We start from the raw sequence: 16,153 nt of genomic DNA on the forward strand, positions 1-16,153 counted from the left end.
CAAAGTGCTTTGATTTTTAATAAGAACCCCCTTAAGTAGGCAGGGCAGGCTTTTTACAAGCCTCATTTGACAGCTGGGAAAAGTGAAACTCAGAAGTCAGATAATCTGCCCCAGAGTCACACAGAAGTAGAGGCAAAATTTGGTCCTAGGTTTTGTGTCAAGTTCCTCTCCACTATACTCCATCTTTCTCTGTGTATTTGTCTTCTGAATCATCCTGTTGCTACAATAGTAGTGTTGGAATCAGAAACCTAAGACCAAATTCCATACTTGAGAAAAAACATCTCCTCTGTGTGCTTACTGCTGTGCAAATCCTATGCAGGTTAAGAAGATAATTTATGTCCCTCATTTGTTTTCAGTCAGATGGCTTCTGAGAAACTGCACATTACTGCCTGTCACAAGCTGTGACATCTTTTAACACTGCTTCTGCTTTTTTTTTTTTTAATGTGGAAAACTCAGTGGTATGTTAATACAGAAAATAATACCTAAAGAAGAAAACACTTTTTTGAAAGAATATATTTTATGACATGTTTAAAAATTTTATTGTTGCAGAAAGAGTTGAATTACTGTTACTTTCATTCTTGAATAAAATGAGCTCCTTGTTCTTTTTGTCCAAAACTGTCCTGCGGGTTCAGATTTGTCATTTTGCCTTTGCAGCAGTTAGAAGAAAAGAGTGAAGATCAAGAAGACAAGGAATGTTTGAAACAAGCAATAACAGCTTTGCTTAATGTTCAGAGTGGTATGGAAAAAATATGTTCTAAAAGTCTTGCAAAACGAAGACTGAGGTGAATATTTTTACTTTTTTAATAATCCTCCTTTTCACTCTGAATATTCTGGTGTAAATTCAGGGATCCCAGTTCCCTCCTCAAGTAAACAATGAAGAAAATAGTTTTAGTGACAAGCTTGGTCTTTCAGAGGAAGTGACATCAAAGCCAAGAGAATTTGTTATTGTTTGAAAAACCTTTCATATTTGTGCATTTTCCTTGCATACTCCCAGACCTGACCTCCTGAGAGTCAACTGGTAAGCTAAAGGAGAGACAGAGAAAAATGTCTTGAGTAGATTTATGTCAACATCATCATTCTGTCAAAGTAAAATTGGTAGTGTCCTTTATTTTAGGGATTATGTAATTTGAGGTATTAATTCAGATAACATTGCTTCCACTTTCTTAATTATAATATGTGCATGTTTGTTAGCTCTAGGTCTTGTCCACTTAAACATTTCTAAATACTTTTTTAAGTCTCTTAAATTATTTTTTTCACCATATTGGGCTACTTTTTAATATATGTCATTCTAAATATTTAGTAGCCAAGGTAGAAATAATCATTACATAGCTAAGTTTAGAGAGTAGAATTTTGTCAGTAGTCCTTGTTCTTTTTAGAGCACTAAAAAAGTCTCTACTGTGTTGCTTTAGTTCCTAAAATGGTACAGTTTTGTAACACTAATATATTTGGAGAATTAGTGAAAACCTTCTCAGTGCAACTTTTTAAAATGTACTTTTCCATTGTCCTTTATTTACATGAATTATTAGATTGTCTGTCGTCTGTGTACTAATAATGTTTTTTCCTTTATCCCAGTGAATCTGCATGTCGGTTTTATAGTCAGCAAATGAAGGGGAAACAACTAGCAATCAAGAAAATGAACGAGATTCAAAAGAATATTGATGGTTGGGAGGGAAAAGACATTGGACAGTGTTGCAATGAATTTATAATGGAAGGAACTCTTACACGTGTAGGAGCCAAACATGAGAGACATATATTTCTCTTTGATGGCTTAATGATTTGCTGTAAATCAAATCATGGGCAGCCAAGACTTCCTGGTGCTAGCAATGCAGAATATCGTCTTAAAGAAAAGTTTTTCATGAGAAAGGTACAAATTAATGACAAAGATGACACCAGTGAGTACAAGCATGCTTTTGAAATAATTTTAAAAGATGAAAATAGTGTTATATTTTCTGCCAAGTCAGCTGAAGAGAAAAACAATTGGATGGCAGCGTTGATATCTTTACAATACCGGAGTACGCTGGAGAGGATGCTTGATGTGACGATGCTGCAGGAAGAGAAGGAGGAGCAGATGAGGCTCCCTAGTGCTGATGTTTATAGATTTGCAGAGCCTGACTCTGAAGAGAATATAATATTTGAAGAAAACATGCAGCCCAAGGCTGGAATTCCAATTATCAAAGCAGGAACTGTTATTAAGCTTATAGAGAGGCTCACATACCATATGTATGCAGGTAAGGAATAAAAAGTGGCCTGTCACTTTCATTTTCCTGCTTCCAGCTGATTTTCTTTGCTGCACAAGTCACTGTGCCTAAAATAGAAAGCAAACTAACAACAAAAGATCTTCTGCATTATTTCGAGTTCATTTTCCTTTGCCTAAAAATACTGCCATTTATACTTTTGCTACCACATTTACATATTATTTTTAACTTTATAACCAGAATTACAAATGGGAATATAAAATCAATTGGCTAAATTTACCCAATTAGTGGTAGAAACAAAACTAAAAGTAGTGATAAATCATCATTAGGGTCTAACAACCTTTACCTCTTTTTCTTTTTTCTTTCTTCTCTTTCCATTACTGAGATCAGTAAAAACTTTAGTGTACATTCATCACCAAAATTGTGCTGGTAGTACAAATATGCACAGCATTGTTTTTTCCTAATTTCTGTTCCTAAAACTTAGTTAAATTTAGCAATCCTGAAAGTCATTAAAGGTTTCAGGTTTTTTTGCATTTTACAACCGATGTCATTTAAGGAAACAATTTTACCTCAGCAGGGCAGTTTTTAGAAACAAACATGTCCAGACTACCTAGGAAGATGAGTAGAGAACAAATCAAATGTAATGTTTGAGAGTTAAGAAACAAACATAATGATTCTTTTTTTAAAGTAATTTTATTTCTTCTAGAAAGTCACCCATGATAATCCAATGTTCCTCGACCTTCAGCTTTCCTACACAATAGAAACAGTAGCGTATGGTGTAGTTGAAAGAACACCAAATCTGGATTTCCATGCTCACTCTATCACAGTTCCTTCAGGTCTCAGAACCTCAGTTTCAGTCTCAAAAATGAGCATCAAAACAGCAACCTCAGACTTGGAAAGAATAGATGAACTACGACATGTAAAAACTCCTTGTAAACATAAATGTAAACTTACTTTCAAAGAGTGTTTTTAATTATAAAGACATATTAACTCAAACAAAGCTCTTAAAACATAAATGCTGCTCTAAGTAGTCGAATGTGAAAGTTAACCTCCATCCTATACTTCCTGCTTAAATATATTCCTATTTCTAGAAAATGTGTTTTTCTGAAGGAGGGTTGTTTTTTTTTTTTTATTAGTGTTTTGTGTTTTCATTTATTTAAAGTCCTCTAAATAGGTTCTCAGTTCTCTCTGGAAGGTGTTCTGGCACCAGTTAAATTAAACTTTTAAAGATCCACTGTAAGACAGATGAATAACTTTTGATAATGTTGATATATTCAACTTATTACATGTGCAGTCAGAACTACTTAAATGGCCTGGAAACTATCAGGGCCTCCTTCAAAAGAGTGAAATCAAATTAAAATATTTTTATCAGTGATACCAAAGCACTTTTATGAATATAATATCTCATGATCTCCACATGTCTCTGTAATAAATAAGCCAGGATTTTGTTTTGTTTTTTAATTTTTATTTGGCCTCTAATTGGTGGTTCTTTTGATAGCCTTTTCCATAGTAAAATATTAGTGTTTTCTGTAGGCTATTAAAAGCATTTTGGGTTCTCTAAACAGATTCCATTTGGTAGTAGCAGGCAGGAGCTGACACATGTTGAAGATAGTGAAAGAAGACTAGCTTGGGATTCCAATTTTTCTGTTGATTTTTCACCTAGAAACTTCTGCAGTCAGTGTATTCATTTTACTGACTCAAAAATGAAAAAAAAAACAAAGCATGGGAAAGTTAAATAAGCTGCCTAGGATTTTACATGAAAAAGAAAATTATTATTCTGGTATCTTTTTTACATATAAAACTTTTCAAGAAGTACCATTTTTATTAATATGACCAACCTATTTTGTGATCTTCATCAACTTCTGTTTACTCTTTAAGATCTAGAATACAACTACAAAAATGTTCATTTAATTACTCGGAAGTTGTGGTTGCAAAATATTTATTTCTTTGCTTTTTAAAGGAATTTTTAAGGTTCTATAAGCTCAGATTGCTCTTCTTGCCACAATCTGATTTTTAAGGCTCTTACAAGATTCACTGATTTCTTTAGCATAAGTACTCTAAACCATTCATCCTTTTATCTTAAATACCTTTGTTTTGAGTTCTTCAATATGAAAACTATGGAATAATTTTCATATTGAAGTGTGGAAAAGACTGTTTAAAGTAAAGTTAATCCTTGGATTTTTATCTACATAAGACAAAAGTTGTACTGTTTTGTTTTGTTTCTTTCCTGTAGAGCAGTATAAGTAGAAAAGTGCTAAAAAGACTCAACTAGTGTTTACTATCACACCTCAGTGGTACTGGAGTTGGAAAACATTTTCAGATTCCAAATTTTTTAATACAGTTGTTTCTGTAAAACCTGATTGTTGATGATATTTTTTTTAGACTGCTACATTTCATAGAACTAACATTATTAGTAAGCAGTTGCAGAACTACAATTAAATATTTTCTGGGAACTGCTTTTTATTTATTTTTTGAATGAGGACACTTTAAAACAAAACTTGAACAAGCATAGCTGAGAGTTTTTCTAGGGTATCTGAAGTTTCTCTCCTGGACGTACATGACGCTAGCCTAGTGTGCAGACATAGTACTTTTGCTGTGCTGTCTTATTAATTACTTTTTGATAGTTGCTCTTATTTGTATTTAACTTTTAGCTTTTGAATAGAATCATATTTTAAATGGTTTTACTTCTAGTTAGTATAAAACACTGAAATTTCTAGATTTGTACGACTTTGCAAAGTGTTTTCACATTTAAATTGACAAGATTGTCTTACTTTTTTAAGAAACTGAAGTTTTTCAAAAATTCCTTTCATGAATTTCTTGAGGAATAAAATGCCAGTGTTGATTTTAGAAATGTGGCCAAGTTTTTTTTCTTTTTTACACTTTTCTTTTCTTTCTTCTTTTGAGGCTTAATTGAATATTTTAACATAGGTCATTAAGGTATATTACTGGTGTAACTGGCATACACAAGCAACTTTCTTGAGTTGTGGTTCACAATACCTACAAATTAGTATTAATTACTAGTTTATTTGAGCTCTTCTATAAGGTCTGTCACGAACATGTTACTGGCAATATGGGATTTGTTTTCAGTAGATGTCTATGAACTCGTAAACATGAAAGCAATTATTTTTTAAGGTCTCTTCCAGTTCAAAAGTACTCTTGAGTCCTCACTACAATAATAACAGATCAAGTTACCATTTGTTTTTAGAATTATTGGTCTGCTATTTTGTGGTGGTGGGCAAGAGGTTTAGTTGGTAGGTATTTTTACTGGAGAACATTCAGTGCAAAATGGGCTGAAATAAAGGCTAAAATTTAAGTTGTACATTTTTATTATACAGAATTTTAATAAAAGACATTGGCTGTAATATATGAGAAAATTTAATATCCACTAAGCACCACTTACAGACCATTTTCTAGGTTATGGATTGTTCAGAAATTGTCCAGAAAAAAAAAAAAAAACCAGAAGAAAAACTGGTTTAACCTTACTTAATTCAGACTTCACTATGGCTTTAGCCAACTTGATCCCTCAAGTGTTTTTAACAATAATTTTGAAGCAGAGCTATAGATTTGCAGTGTTACACAAGATGACCAATCTCTCACAAATACACAAAAACCCAAAGCCCCTGAAAGTTACATGATTTTCCAGAAATCATACCAATTAATTGCAGAATGAAGACTAAAACTTAGGTTTCTTGATTCTTAACATACTGTACTTTTCACCATGTTACAGTACTCATGTAAGGCAAATTTTTTCAGTATTAAAATATATTTTTATTATGTATATCAAATAATAAAAATAAAGAGAATTTCTTGGTTGGTTTGAATTGCCAGTAATATAAGTGGCTTGTTCCTTATTGGACAAACACAGGTTTACTATGAAGATTTAAGCAGACTAATTTTTTTTCTCTTATTGAAATAGATAATAATCTCTGGCTATAGATAAACTTCCATTTTAATGCATAGATTTTAGTATACAGTTAGATATTGGGCATCATAATTTTACTTTTTAACAAAACCCAGTCTACTGGTGGTCTTTGCTCTGTAAAGGAAAGCTTTCTGGGAGAAAAAGTTAAATTTAGGTAAATTAGAAAATGCTTAATTGTCGCTTAAAAGACTGCAGCAGGGTCTTACGTGGAATCTGATTTATAGCTTATCTTTGAGATCCAGTATTTCTGGACATAGATTAATTTGCTAACTGCATCAGAACTTTGGAATCCATTTCAAATGCTGGAGAGGAGACACTGTCTAGTTAGATCATTCTGAATCTGGCAAGAATACGAAGAGACTTTCTTACCTACCTTAAGAGGAGCACAAAGCAATGTTCATAAAGAAGAGATGAGAGTAGGAATTTTACTTCTGTTTCAGAGTTATAGGAAGGAAATAAAGTACAGATTAATTATTGAGACTTAAAACGACACGAGTAAAGAAATGTTTGGTAATGGTGTATCTGGTTTGATAATCTTACTTTAGAGAAAGGTGACCATGAGGTGTAGGGATAATTCAAAACTGATATTATGTACAAATACAAGCTTTTCATATTGAAGTGTGGAAAAAAGGTGTTTCCTGTGTGTGGTACTCTTTTCTAGAAAATGATATTGAAAAAACTTAAGCCGGTTGGTAGTTTTCTTTAAAGTATTTATTGCTATTTTACACCCTCAGAAAATCCTCAAAAACCTGCATTAGCTTTCTTTTGAGTTTGGGGCCTATTTAAGTTCGGTTTGGGTGTATTAACTTTAAAAAAAAAATCTTTTGAACAATTTTTGATCTATAGGGCAGTGCTGTTCTATTTTTAAACTCTCTGATAATTTTTTTTTAAGTGTTTGTGCGTCAGCATAGCGTCTGTTTCCTTTTTTAAGGAATTCAAGAGTGATTGTTTATAAATCCTTGTTGAGAAGCTTATTGTTCCTTGTGGCTTTTTAAATGGCTGTATTAAAGGGAGAATTATCACATGAACAGACATCCTGATTAACAGCGGTTCACTAAGGTGGGGGGAGGGGCATTCTTGACATAAATAACTCCATGTAACAAATATTTCATAAATTTTCATTGACCTTGCCAAATAAAATGTCAAGTGTCAATCAAAATAGGTACCTAAGAAAAAGGGATTGAATTATCACCTCAGATTTAGCGTGCTGTCTTCTGCATATTAACATAGGTATATTTTGAATTTCTAAGGTTGTGAAGAACTGTGCAGTGAAGTATTATCAAAGAATAGTTCTCAAGTGAAGGAGACGAGGCAGCAGAAAAAAGTCACTGCAGCTCCCGTTCGAAGTAACCTGGACCAGGGATTTGATGGGAGAGTTGGCAGCTACTGGTACAGAGAAACTGTATGGAGGGAAGGAAGCAGAGCAGCTAGTGAGCCTTAGTGCAGGGATTTGAGAATCTGGTAGAAATAATAACGAAGAAAAACCACAACAGAGCTTTTACCATTGCTCATACTGAAATTCACGTGGGGTTATGGTTGAGAAAGAGGTTTGTGGAATTTACATCCTTAAGCAAGTGATAAACAGAAAGAGAAAGAGACTCTCAAAATAGCCAATTTTCATGTTCTCCACAAATATTTGCGCTCATGTTCTAAAACTAAAGCAACCCGGCTTTTGTATTTTTATGTGTTTGCCTTCCATGTGTCTCTGCAACATCATTTTTTTAAAAGATTTTATTCATTTATTTGACAGATCATAAGTAGGCAGAGAGGCAGGCGGGGGGTGGGGGGTGGCGGGAAAGCAGGTTCCCTACTGAGCAGAGAGCCTGATGTGGGGCTCGATCCCAGGACCCTGAGATCATGACCTGAGCTGAAGGCAGAGGCTTATCCCACTGAACCACCCAGGTGCCCCTGCAACATCATTTTATAATACAGGTAGATAGCTACTGCCTCAGAACCAACAGAGAGGGTAACACTCAGCCTTTATCATTGCCTGAGAGATGTAAGTAGGTAGTGCTTTGTTTTCTTACAAAATTATGTAATCTGTACTTATTGGTGCGTATTTTTAAAATACTGAATTATCTTAGTCCTTCACCTCATCCGTAAGATATAGGTTTCCAAGGGTTAGCGTGACATAGTACATGTGAGAATCACCGAAGGGGGGAAATTAATAGAGATAAAAGTAGCTTCTGGAATATGTACCCTTTTAAAAAAAAAAAAATACAGAGATGTCCTCAAATACAGATGTTAAGTTTTTCATTCATTAGCAGTTTTGTACCACTTGAGACTAAAAATGGAGTCTAAATCAATACAAGACGGGGAATATATGCAGCCTGTCAGATATTTTTTGAAAGTCCTTAAACTTTTGCCAAGTTTTCTTGGTTTATTTTTAGCTTTTGCTGGTTTTTTTCTTTTTGGCAAGACTGCTCTTATTTCTCATCAAGCTAAAAACAACTTAAAAGTTGAGTCACTTTAGAATTTAGTGCAACAGTGATGATTGTGGGAGTGTTTATTTCACTACCCGCTTCACAAACTCCTCTATTACATAGAGTGCACAGGAAGATCCAGCTGCTACTTCCTACAATCTGGAAGAAGGCTTAATTATGGAATCACAACTAGGCTGCTAATTTTTTAATGACTCTCTAGTGCCCTGAACCAGATTAGCAGTTTGCAGCTACATTCTGAATTAATCATTTATTTAAGTTTCTGTAATGATTACATAACTCATGGAATTGTTCTTTGTATTTATATGTCACAGCTGTGGAAACCTGAAGGGATCCTTGAATCCAGAGAAGTTATGTGATACAGTAGAAAAAAGCATAAAATTAGGAGTCATACAATATAGATTTTGGTTCCATCTCTGCCACTCTACTGTGTGACCTTGGATAAGTCTTAGCTCCTTCTCTCATATGTAGAAAGGAAAAACATCAGCGCCACTCACTTCACAGAAGTCATGTGGAATAAATTCTGTGAATGCCTTTTGAAAACGTTCCGTAACAGAGATCAGTTGATATGATCCCCGTGTGACCTAAGTGGCACCGAGGCATATCATGACTTTCCCAGCATTGTCATTGTTACTGAGGTACTGAAACCAGATGTTTTGGTTGAAGATGGAAAGACCATTTTAAAGTCGTTTGCCTTTAAAAACAGGCAGTTTCTTTAAAAAAATAATTCATTTAGAACTTGCTTTTATTCTGTTTTTCAGTTTTAAAGTACCTTTGATAGCCCACACTCTTCAGCCTAACTTATGTGGCATCTGAGGAGCAATGGATCTGAATATTGATTTTAGACTTTTAGACTACTGAAATAAGCTTTTCCTTTAAAAAAAAAAAAAAAAAAAAAAGGTGGGGGGAGAGGCCAGCCTAAATTGAGAATACAGCTCAGGGATCCTTGAAACACTGTCTGCTGAGGGCCTGGGTTCGCTCTCCCTCAGTGTTGGCTCAGCGTCTCTGCCGTGGCCACTGCTTTTGCTTCCTAAACACATGATGTTTTGAGTAGCCTCACCTGACAAATAGATTTGCAGAACAGCAAGAAGATTCTTGAAAGGGAGGATTGTGATGAAATCGATATAAATCTCTGTTTTTAAAATCTCGTACAGCCTTCTGTTCTAAAATCTTTTCTTCTGGATGAGACATTAGTCTTTAACGTTTGAGGAACTCTGTAACTGAAGACAAACAATAAGATACCAACAGAGAGGAAATTACTAAAGGATTGTATATATTTAAATTACTGTTATCAGTAACCCGCTAGACTTGGAAGGTAAAGGAGGAGAGGGGCATTTAAAACCAGTATGTTTTTATTCTGTGAATTTTCTTTAATTCAAAAAAGCAGTATAAATCCAAGGTTGTCTGATATTTAAATCAATTCATTATCTTGATTGCCACGTAAACCAATACATTAGGAATAGATTTCTATGACAAATCCATGCATTTGGTTTGGGGGAGGGAGTTTAATATATTATCATTATTTTATGCTAAATTTAGCATGGTTCTTAGAATCAGCCTAAGTAGAAATTTTCCAAACAAATTAACTCTGAACTTGGGAAATCCTACGCTAATAAAGGACACTGTACTCACAAAGGATCCAGTGTGAAGCCTAACAAAAATAAAGGTACTTGCTACTCTCAATGAATTCATCATTAAATTAGAGCTTATCTTTGTGTAATTACTTTATAGCTTGTTGTTATCAAGTTCTCAAATGAATTTGAGATTAAAGAATATTTAGAGTTTTACAAACAAAAATAATAAATTAGAGCTTACCAGTCTATAATGTAAAAAATAGGAAAAGGATGCTCCCAGTAAAAAGGTTAATGAATTCTTCCCTCCTTCTTTTTAATAACTTGCAACTAAATGTTGACCTTGGTGAAACTGTAGTTATAGAAGGGAGTGATTTTTGTTTGTTTGTTTATTTCCCTCATTATGGGAAGATGTCTCTCCCCGTTTATGCAGAAGATGACAGTCCCGGTCTCTAGTGCTGATGAAAACAGCAGTCTTTCTCCACAACTTGGGAGAAAACTGTCGAGGAAAGACTGGAGAAGGCCAGGCCTGGGGAAGTGATCACACTTGGGCAGCCTCCTGATATACTTCATGGAGATGTGAATGAAAAGTAGGCCCTCTCACGGAAGGGGTTGGAGACTCCTGCTCTTATGATTGAACTCTTAGCATGACTACTTGAAATAAAAGGAATTAAGTTGTGAATAGAACCAGATCCACATTCTCACACATTTAGTAGTTTTGATAACTTCCAGGTATTCGTAAGCTGCTTCTAGCAGTTTTAAGACCTCTAGCGAATAAAATCATTGAGAAACTGTATTTAATGTAATCTGTGCATTATAAGATCCAATTTCAGGTTGTATGCTCTGTTAACATGATTTAAAGGAATCTGGATAACTGATCCTAGATAAACTAGTCTGGATGTCAGAAAAAGTAATGGGTTATTGCTGCGGCCTTTCTCTTCATGAGGGAGATAGAAACCAACTGAAATGTTCTGAGATCCAGGTAGCAGGTGGGAGCTTGTTTCCATGCTCTTTGCCTTTCTTCCCTTTGCGTTGCTGCTGCCGATGAGGACTTAAGTTCAGCTAGTCAGAGTGTACAGAGGTCAAGAAGTAAGTTGATACAGAATCTTAGTCCACAGTTTGCCACTAATTTAGGAAGCACTCAAGCTAGCAGTTTGTTATAAAGTCCAAAGCATTCTATGTGGTCAGTAGATTTTGGGAATTTTAAGATTATTTCATCTCTTTTGAAAATGTTAATAATAGTTTTAATCATTCTGAATCAAAGATTTTAATAAAATAATTTTCCTTTTTTCTTCTTAGATCCCAATTTTGTTCGGACATTTCTTACAACCTACAGATCCTTTTGTAAACCTCAAGAACTACTGAGTCTTATAATAGAAAGGTCTGTTAATATAAAACGTTTAATCTTTTTTTTTAAGAGACTGAGCTAAGATTCTGTGTTTCTCAGAAATAAATTGTAGGAGCTTTGAATTGTAGTTCATGAGTACTTTTTAAAGAAATAACATCTCTTAAATGACCATTTATTTTATAATCTTTTTGTTTTGATTATTAAAGTATAAAAATAAGCATTTTTTTTCACATGGAAACCCAGTACTTGAAATTTCAAATTTATGGAATTAGTCAAGTTAAAGAACCATATAAAAATATATAATTTAGTTTCTGAAAATTTAAATTTTGATGATTTAGGTGTTCTAAACAGAACTTTTCAAATATATCACATGTTGAAGAAAATGGAGCTTAACATTAAGTGAACAAATACCATAATCAAGAAAAGTGTTTCAGCCACCCAAGGAACAGTCAACTCTTTAAGGATTACCCTTAAAAAGTGTTATGTTAGCTGATTCAAGAGTGATTACACAAGCCAAAAATGAACAGCAGCCCCATAACTTGATAATCACATTTATTTTTAGACTTTGCATGTATTCTTTATCCTTTATTATGTTTCTCATTTTTTTTAATATTAGCAAGTATTAATTTCTTTTTTAAAAATTAAAATAAGGTCATTAACCTTTATATTACAGAAGCCTTACTTGTTTTCACTGATATGTATGTATATCCGTAGTAATTTTCACAGTTCTCTCTGTATTGTGCTGACTAGTGAAAAGGTGTGTAGTTTTCTGTTTGTATACTCTGGTATTACTAGTATTTTCATTAGTTTGTTCTGTTTTATGTTAGGTTTGAAATTCCAGAGCCTGAACCCACAGAAGCTGATCGCATTGCTATAGAGAACGGAGATCAGCCCTTGAGTGCAGAACTAAAAAGGTTTAGAAAAGAATACATACAGCCTGTACAGCTGCGGTAAGCAGTAAGGAAATAACTGAAGTGATGAAGTCTGTAGTGAACTTTTGTTTCAGAGTTGAAGTAAATAAGGACCTTTCCCAACCAAGGAGGAGGTAACAAGTAAAATGAGTGAAGTGAAGAGCAATTATCAGAAATTATTGTATAAGTCTTAATTAACATAGAATCTTGAAAGTGGAAAGCCACTACTTACAAAATCATTTAATTTGGAAAGAATTACTCTGTTTTAATTTATACCGTTCATCGTGGTAAACGCCTATGTCTGAGTTCCCATGTAATTCAGTTATTCTTTTGTGTTAATGCCATAGAGTATTAAATGTATGTCGGCATTGGGTAGAGCACCACTTCTATGATTTTGAAAGGGATGCAGATCTTTTGCAGCGAATGGAAGAATTTATTGGAACAGTGAGAGGTATGGTTTTTTTAAGTGCTTAGTTTTATATGTAATAAGAGTGCCAATGTGGTGACTATCAACTGACGTCCTTATTGTTCGTGTTAAAAGTTGTTTAGAACGGTGGCAGCACAGCCGTTTGAAAAAGCTAAAAATTTTCATGAAACAACATGTTGACCTACAAATTGCTCAGTAATCATCCTGTTGACCCAATGTATTTTCATTTAGTAAATCATCTTAGTGATTACTTTGGAATTGGATAGAAAAAGTCTCGATTTATGCTGTTTTTCCACTTATCTGAAGCTATGTGTATCAGAGGACAGTTAGGAACTGGTGTGCCGTCAGAACACCACTGCTGGAGACTGGCTGGTTCCCAGTTAGGGGAATAGGGCACGTATTAGAGAGGCCACAGAGCAGATTGAATTGAGAGCCAAGAAGCAAGAGTTCTGTTCTGAACACTGCCACTCACCAGATACACGACTTTGGGCAAAACCACTTTGATTCTATAGACTCTGGTTTCCTCATCAGTAACATGAGGAGAGCAAGACTCAGTGATGTCAAAATTTCCCCTCGAGTTTTAAAGATTCTATGATTGTATAGGTCTAAGAATGTCCTAGACAAACTTGATTCTAATTTCCATAGTGTACTGTAAATGAGAATCAGAAAATAAAGGGTTGAAAATAAAGGGTACTTTCATGCATAGTACAAAACAGCCACATCAAAAACGCACACTAACGTGAAGGAAATGTCCTCTGGTGCTGTTTGGTTTATAAAATGCAATGTTAATTAGATTAATAATGAATGTGTATCGTCTGTCCTTATGATTCCCATGTATGCAATATATTTTTTTAATGGAAGATTATAAAATAATATTTTGAACTGAAGTTTGGGACAGGTGAAAAATCTATGAATAAATTACTTTCTAATTTTATTTTGAAAGGATATAGAAGAATATGTACCAGACTATTAACAATGGTGACCCATGTGAAGAAGACTGAGATTGGGATAGGGAACGGGGAAATGATAAAGGGGAACTTCCATTTTTTTATTTTGATCATTTGAACTTTGTAATAGCGAAGATATATTTAAGTATCACTTGTCTGATTTTAAAATATTTTAAAAGGATAAAATATCGAGTGAAAAGTATTTAAATGTTATTTAAAATGTAATGTATTTCAGGTAAAGCAATGAAAAAATGGGTTGAATCCATCACTAAAATAATCCAAAGGAAAAAAATTGCAAGAGACAATGGACCAGGTCATAATATTACATTTCAGAGTTCACCTCCCACAGTTGAGTGGCATATAAGCAGGCCTGGGCACATAGAGACTTTTGACCTGCTCACCTTACACCCAATAGAAATTGCTCGACAACTCACTTTACTTGAATCAGATCTATATAGGTATGTAATTTAACATTCAAGCTGAAAAATCATTTCAAAGGAATTAATTTTTTAAATGAAATACTGGTATCTGCCTTATAGGGATGTTAGAAGACATAAATGAGCTAGTACATGAAGTGTGTAGTAATACAGCCTTGATCCATAGAATATGGTCTCCCCTTCTTTCACTCCCTGATCTGCCCACTCTGCCTGGATTTGCAGCTTCTCTCTGTCTGCAGTCACTCCTAGCTGGTAAAGCTAAGTGCAGATCCCGGCTTTACTAGTCACTGGCTTGGTATCCTTGGGCAACTTTAGCCTTTTTGTTTAATTAGCTTTTATCACTCTCTGTCCCTTAGCTTCCTTGGGATTAAAATGGGGCTAATAATAGTACCTATAACTGGGGCTGTTGTGAGAGTGAAAATAGTCAGTATATATATACAGTGCTTAGCACATTGCCCAAAGCAAGGTCGGGCTCAATAAGTTAGCTGTTGCCCTTGTATTTGTGAACTGAAGTAATGGCCAGTCATAGCCTTTTTTAGTTTTTCTACGTTGACACAACTACCGTCTCAGTCCATTTCTCATTTTAAATGGGGACTATTTAGAAGTTAGAATTGCAAACAAGTTTTTGTAATAACTAAATGAAAAGAACTAAATTTATAGATCTCCATCCACTCCAAAGATCCTCACTATTCCCAAAGACTAATGTAAGAATCTATTTTATTTATTTACCAAGACCTTTCTGTGATAGGGTTTCTCCTGCTCCTTTAGAGGAGGAAAAAAAAAAAAAGATTTATGAATTGCAGTGATTACTATATCTTCAACGAACTGATTATTATAACAGATGCCATTATTTAAAAGACCATCCCAAATTACATTGCCACCCCAATTCATTAAATAATATTTATAAGTGCTGGGAAAGATATTATGAAAAAAATCCCAATGTGGCCAAAAGCAAAATGTTGTTATAAAGTGATTAAGTACACAGATACATGCATAAAAATATTTTTTAATCTATAGAAAAATACCCATACTTGTAAACTTTTGTTATACCTTGTTTTCATAAACCTTTCTGTTGGAGTTAAAAGAAGGCTTATATGGGAGTTTAGTTTTATTTACCTCATTTACTTAATAAAACAGCATCCTAGAGGGAAAAGTATCATGTAGAATTATGTCTTGATTTTAGAGCTGTACAACCATCAGAATTAGTTGGAAGTGTGTGGACTAAAGAAGACAAAGAAATTAATTCTCCTAATCTCCTAAAAATGATCCGGCATACCACAAATCTCACTCTGTGGTTTGAGAAGTAAGTATTACCGACATTCTTACATTTCGTAGCAGTCAGCTATTATGATTTTAAATGCAGTTCTGTTTGAATACATCTCAAGTTCTTTTTTGTTCCTCTGTTCCTCCTTTCTTTTGCACTGAGTGGCTAGTTTTCTAATGTAGCATTTTTATTTCATTCATGATTTTTTGAGGGTTTGTTTAGTGAACACTTTAAAGTTTACCATCTACATCTTATCAGAATTGCTTGAGATTTATACTAGCTTAATTCCAGGGATAGATAGAAATGTTCCTCCTATATAGCTGTATTCCCTGTCTCCCTTTTTTGTGGTATTATAATATGTATTCCACATAATAATGATGCAGATCTAATAATATATTGTAACAGTTGTTGCTTTGCCATTTGTTATTACTTTCTTAGCCCATTATACTTTGCTTTCACCCACAGCCTCTGTGTAGTTATTGGCAATATATTACATATATACATATATATATGTATCTTACAGGTCCAACATTACATTATGTACACTTATTTTATACAGTTGGTTTTTAAATCAGTTAAGAGAAGCAATAAGAACAAAATATGCACTTACAGTGTCTTACATAATCACAGATTTACTGCTACCGGGACTCTTTGTTTCTGTGGATTTGTGCTACCATCTGGGGCTCCTTG

The 16,153-nt window shown here is 34.1% G+C and overlaps 1 protein-coding gene across 3 annotated transcripts in view; it reads left to right on the top strand.

Moving 5' to 3' along the window:
- The window catches only part of SOS1 (SOS Ras/Rac guanine nucleotide exchange factor 1), a 148,309-nt gene that overhangs the window by 106,696 nt on the left and 25,460 nt on the right, over window positions 1-16,153 (top strand). For all 3 annotated transcript variants that reach the window (XM_080813042.1, XM_080813043.1, XM_080813044.1), the window contains exons 9-15: window positions 655-782; window positions 1,573-2,228; window positions 11,429-11,510; window positions 12,305-12,427; window positions 12,736-12,839; window positions 13,998-14,220; window positions 15,383-15,502. In XM_080813042.1, the coding sequence (XP_080669168.1) occupies window positions 655-782; window positions 1,573-2,228; window positions 11,429-11,510; window positions 12,305-12,427; window positions 12,736-12,839; window positions 13,998-14,220; window positions 15,383-15,502 (1,436 nt within the window). The remainder of the gene's footprint in view (window positions 1-654; window positions 783-1,572; window positions 2,229-11,428; window positions 11,511-12,304; window positions 12,428-12,735; window positions 12,840-13,997; window positions 14,221-15,382; window positions 15,503-16,153) is intronic.

Source organism: Martes martes, assembly GCF_963455335.1.
Source record: "Martes martes genome assembly, chromosome: 9".
Lineage (NCBI taxonomy): Eukaryota > Metazoa > Chordata > Mammalia > Carnivora > Mustelidae > Martes > Martes martes.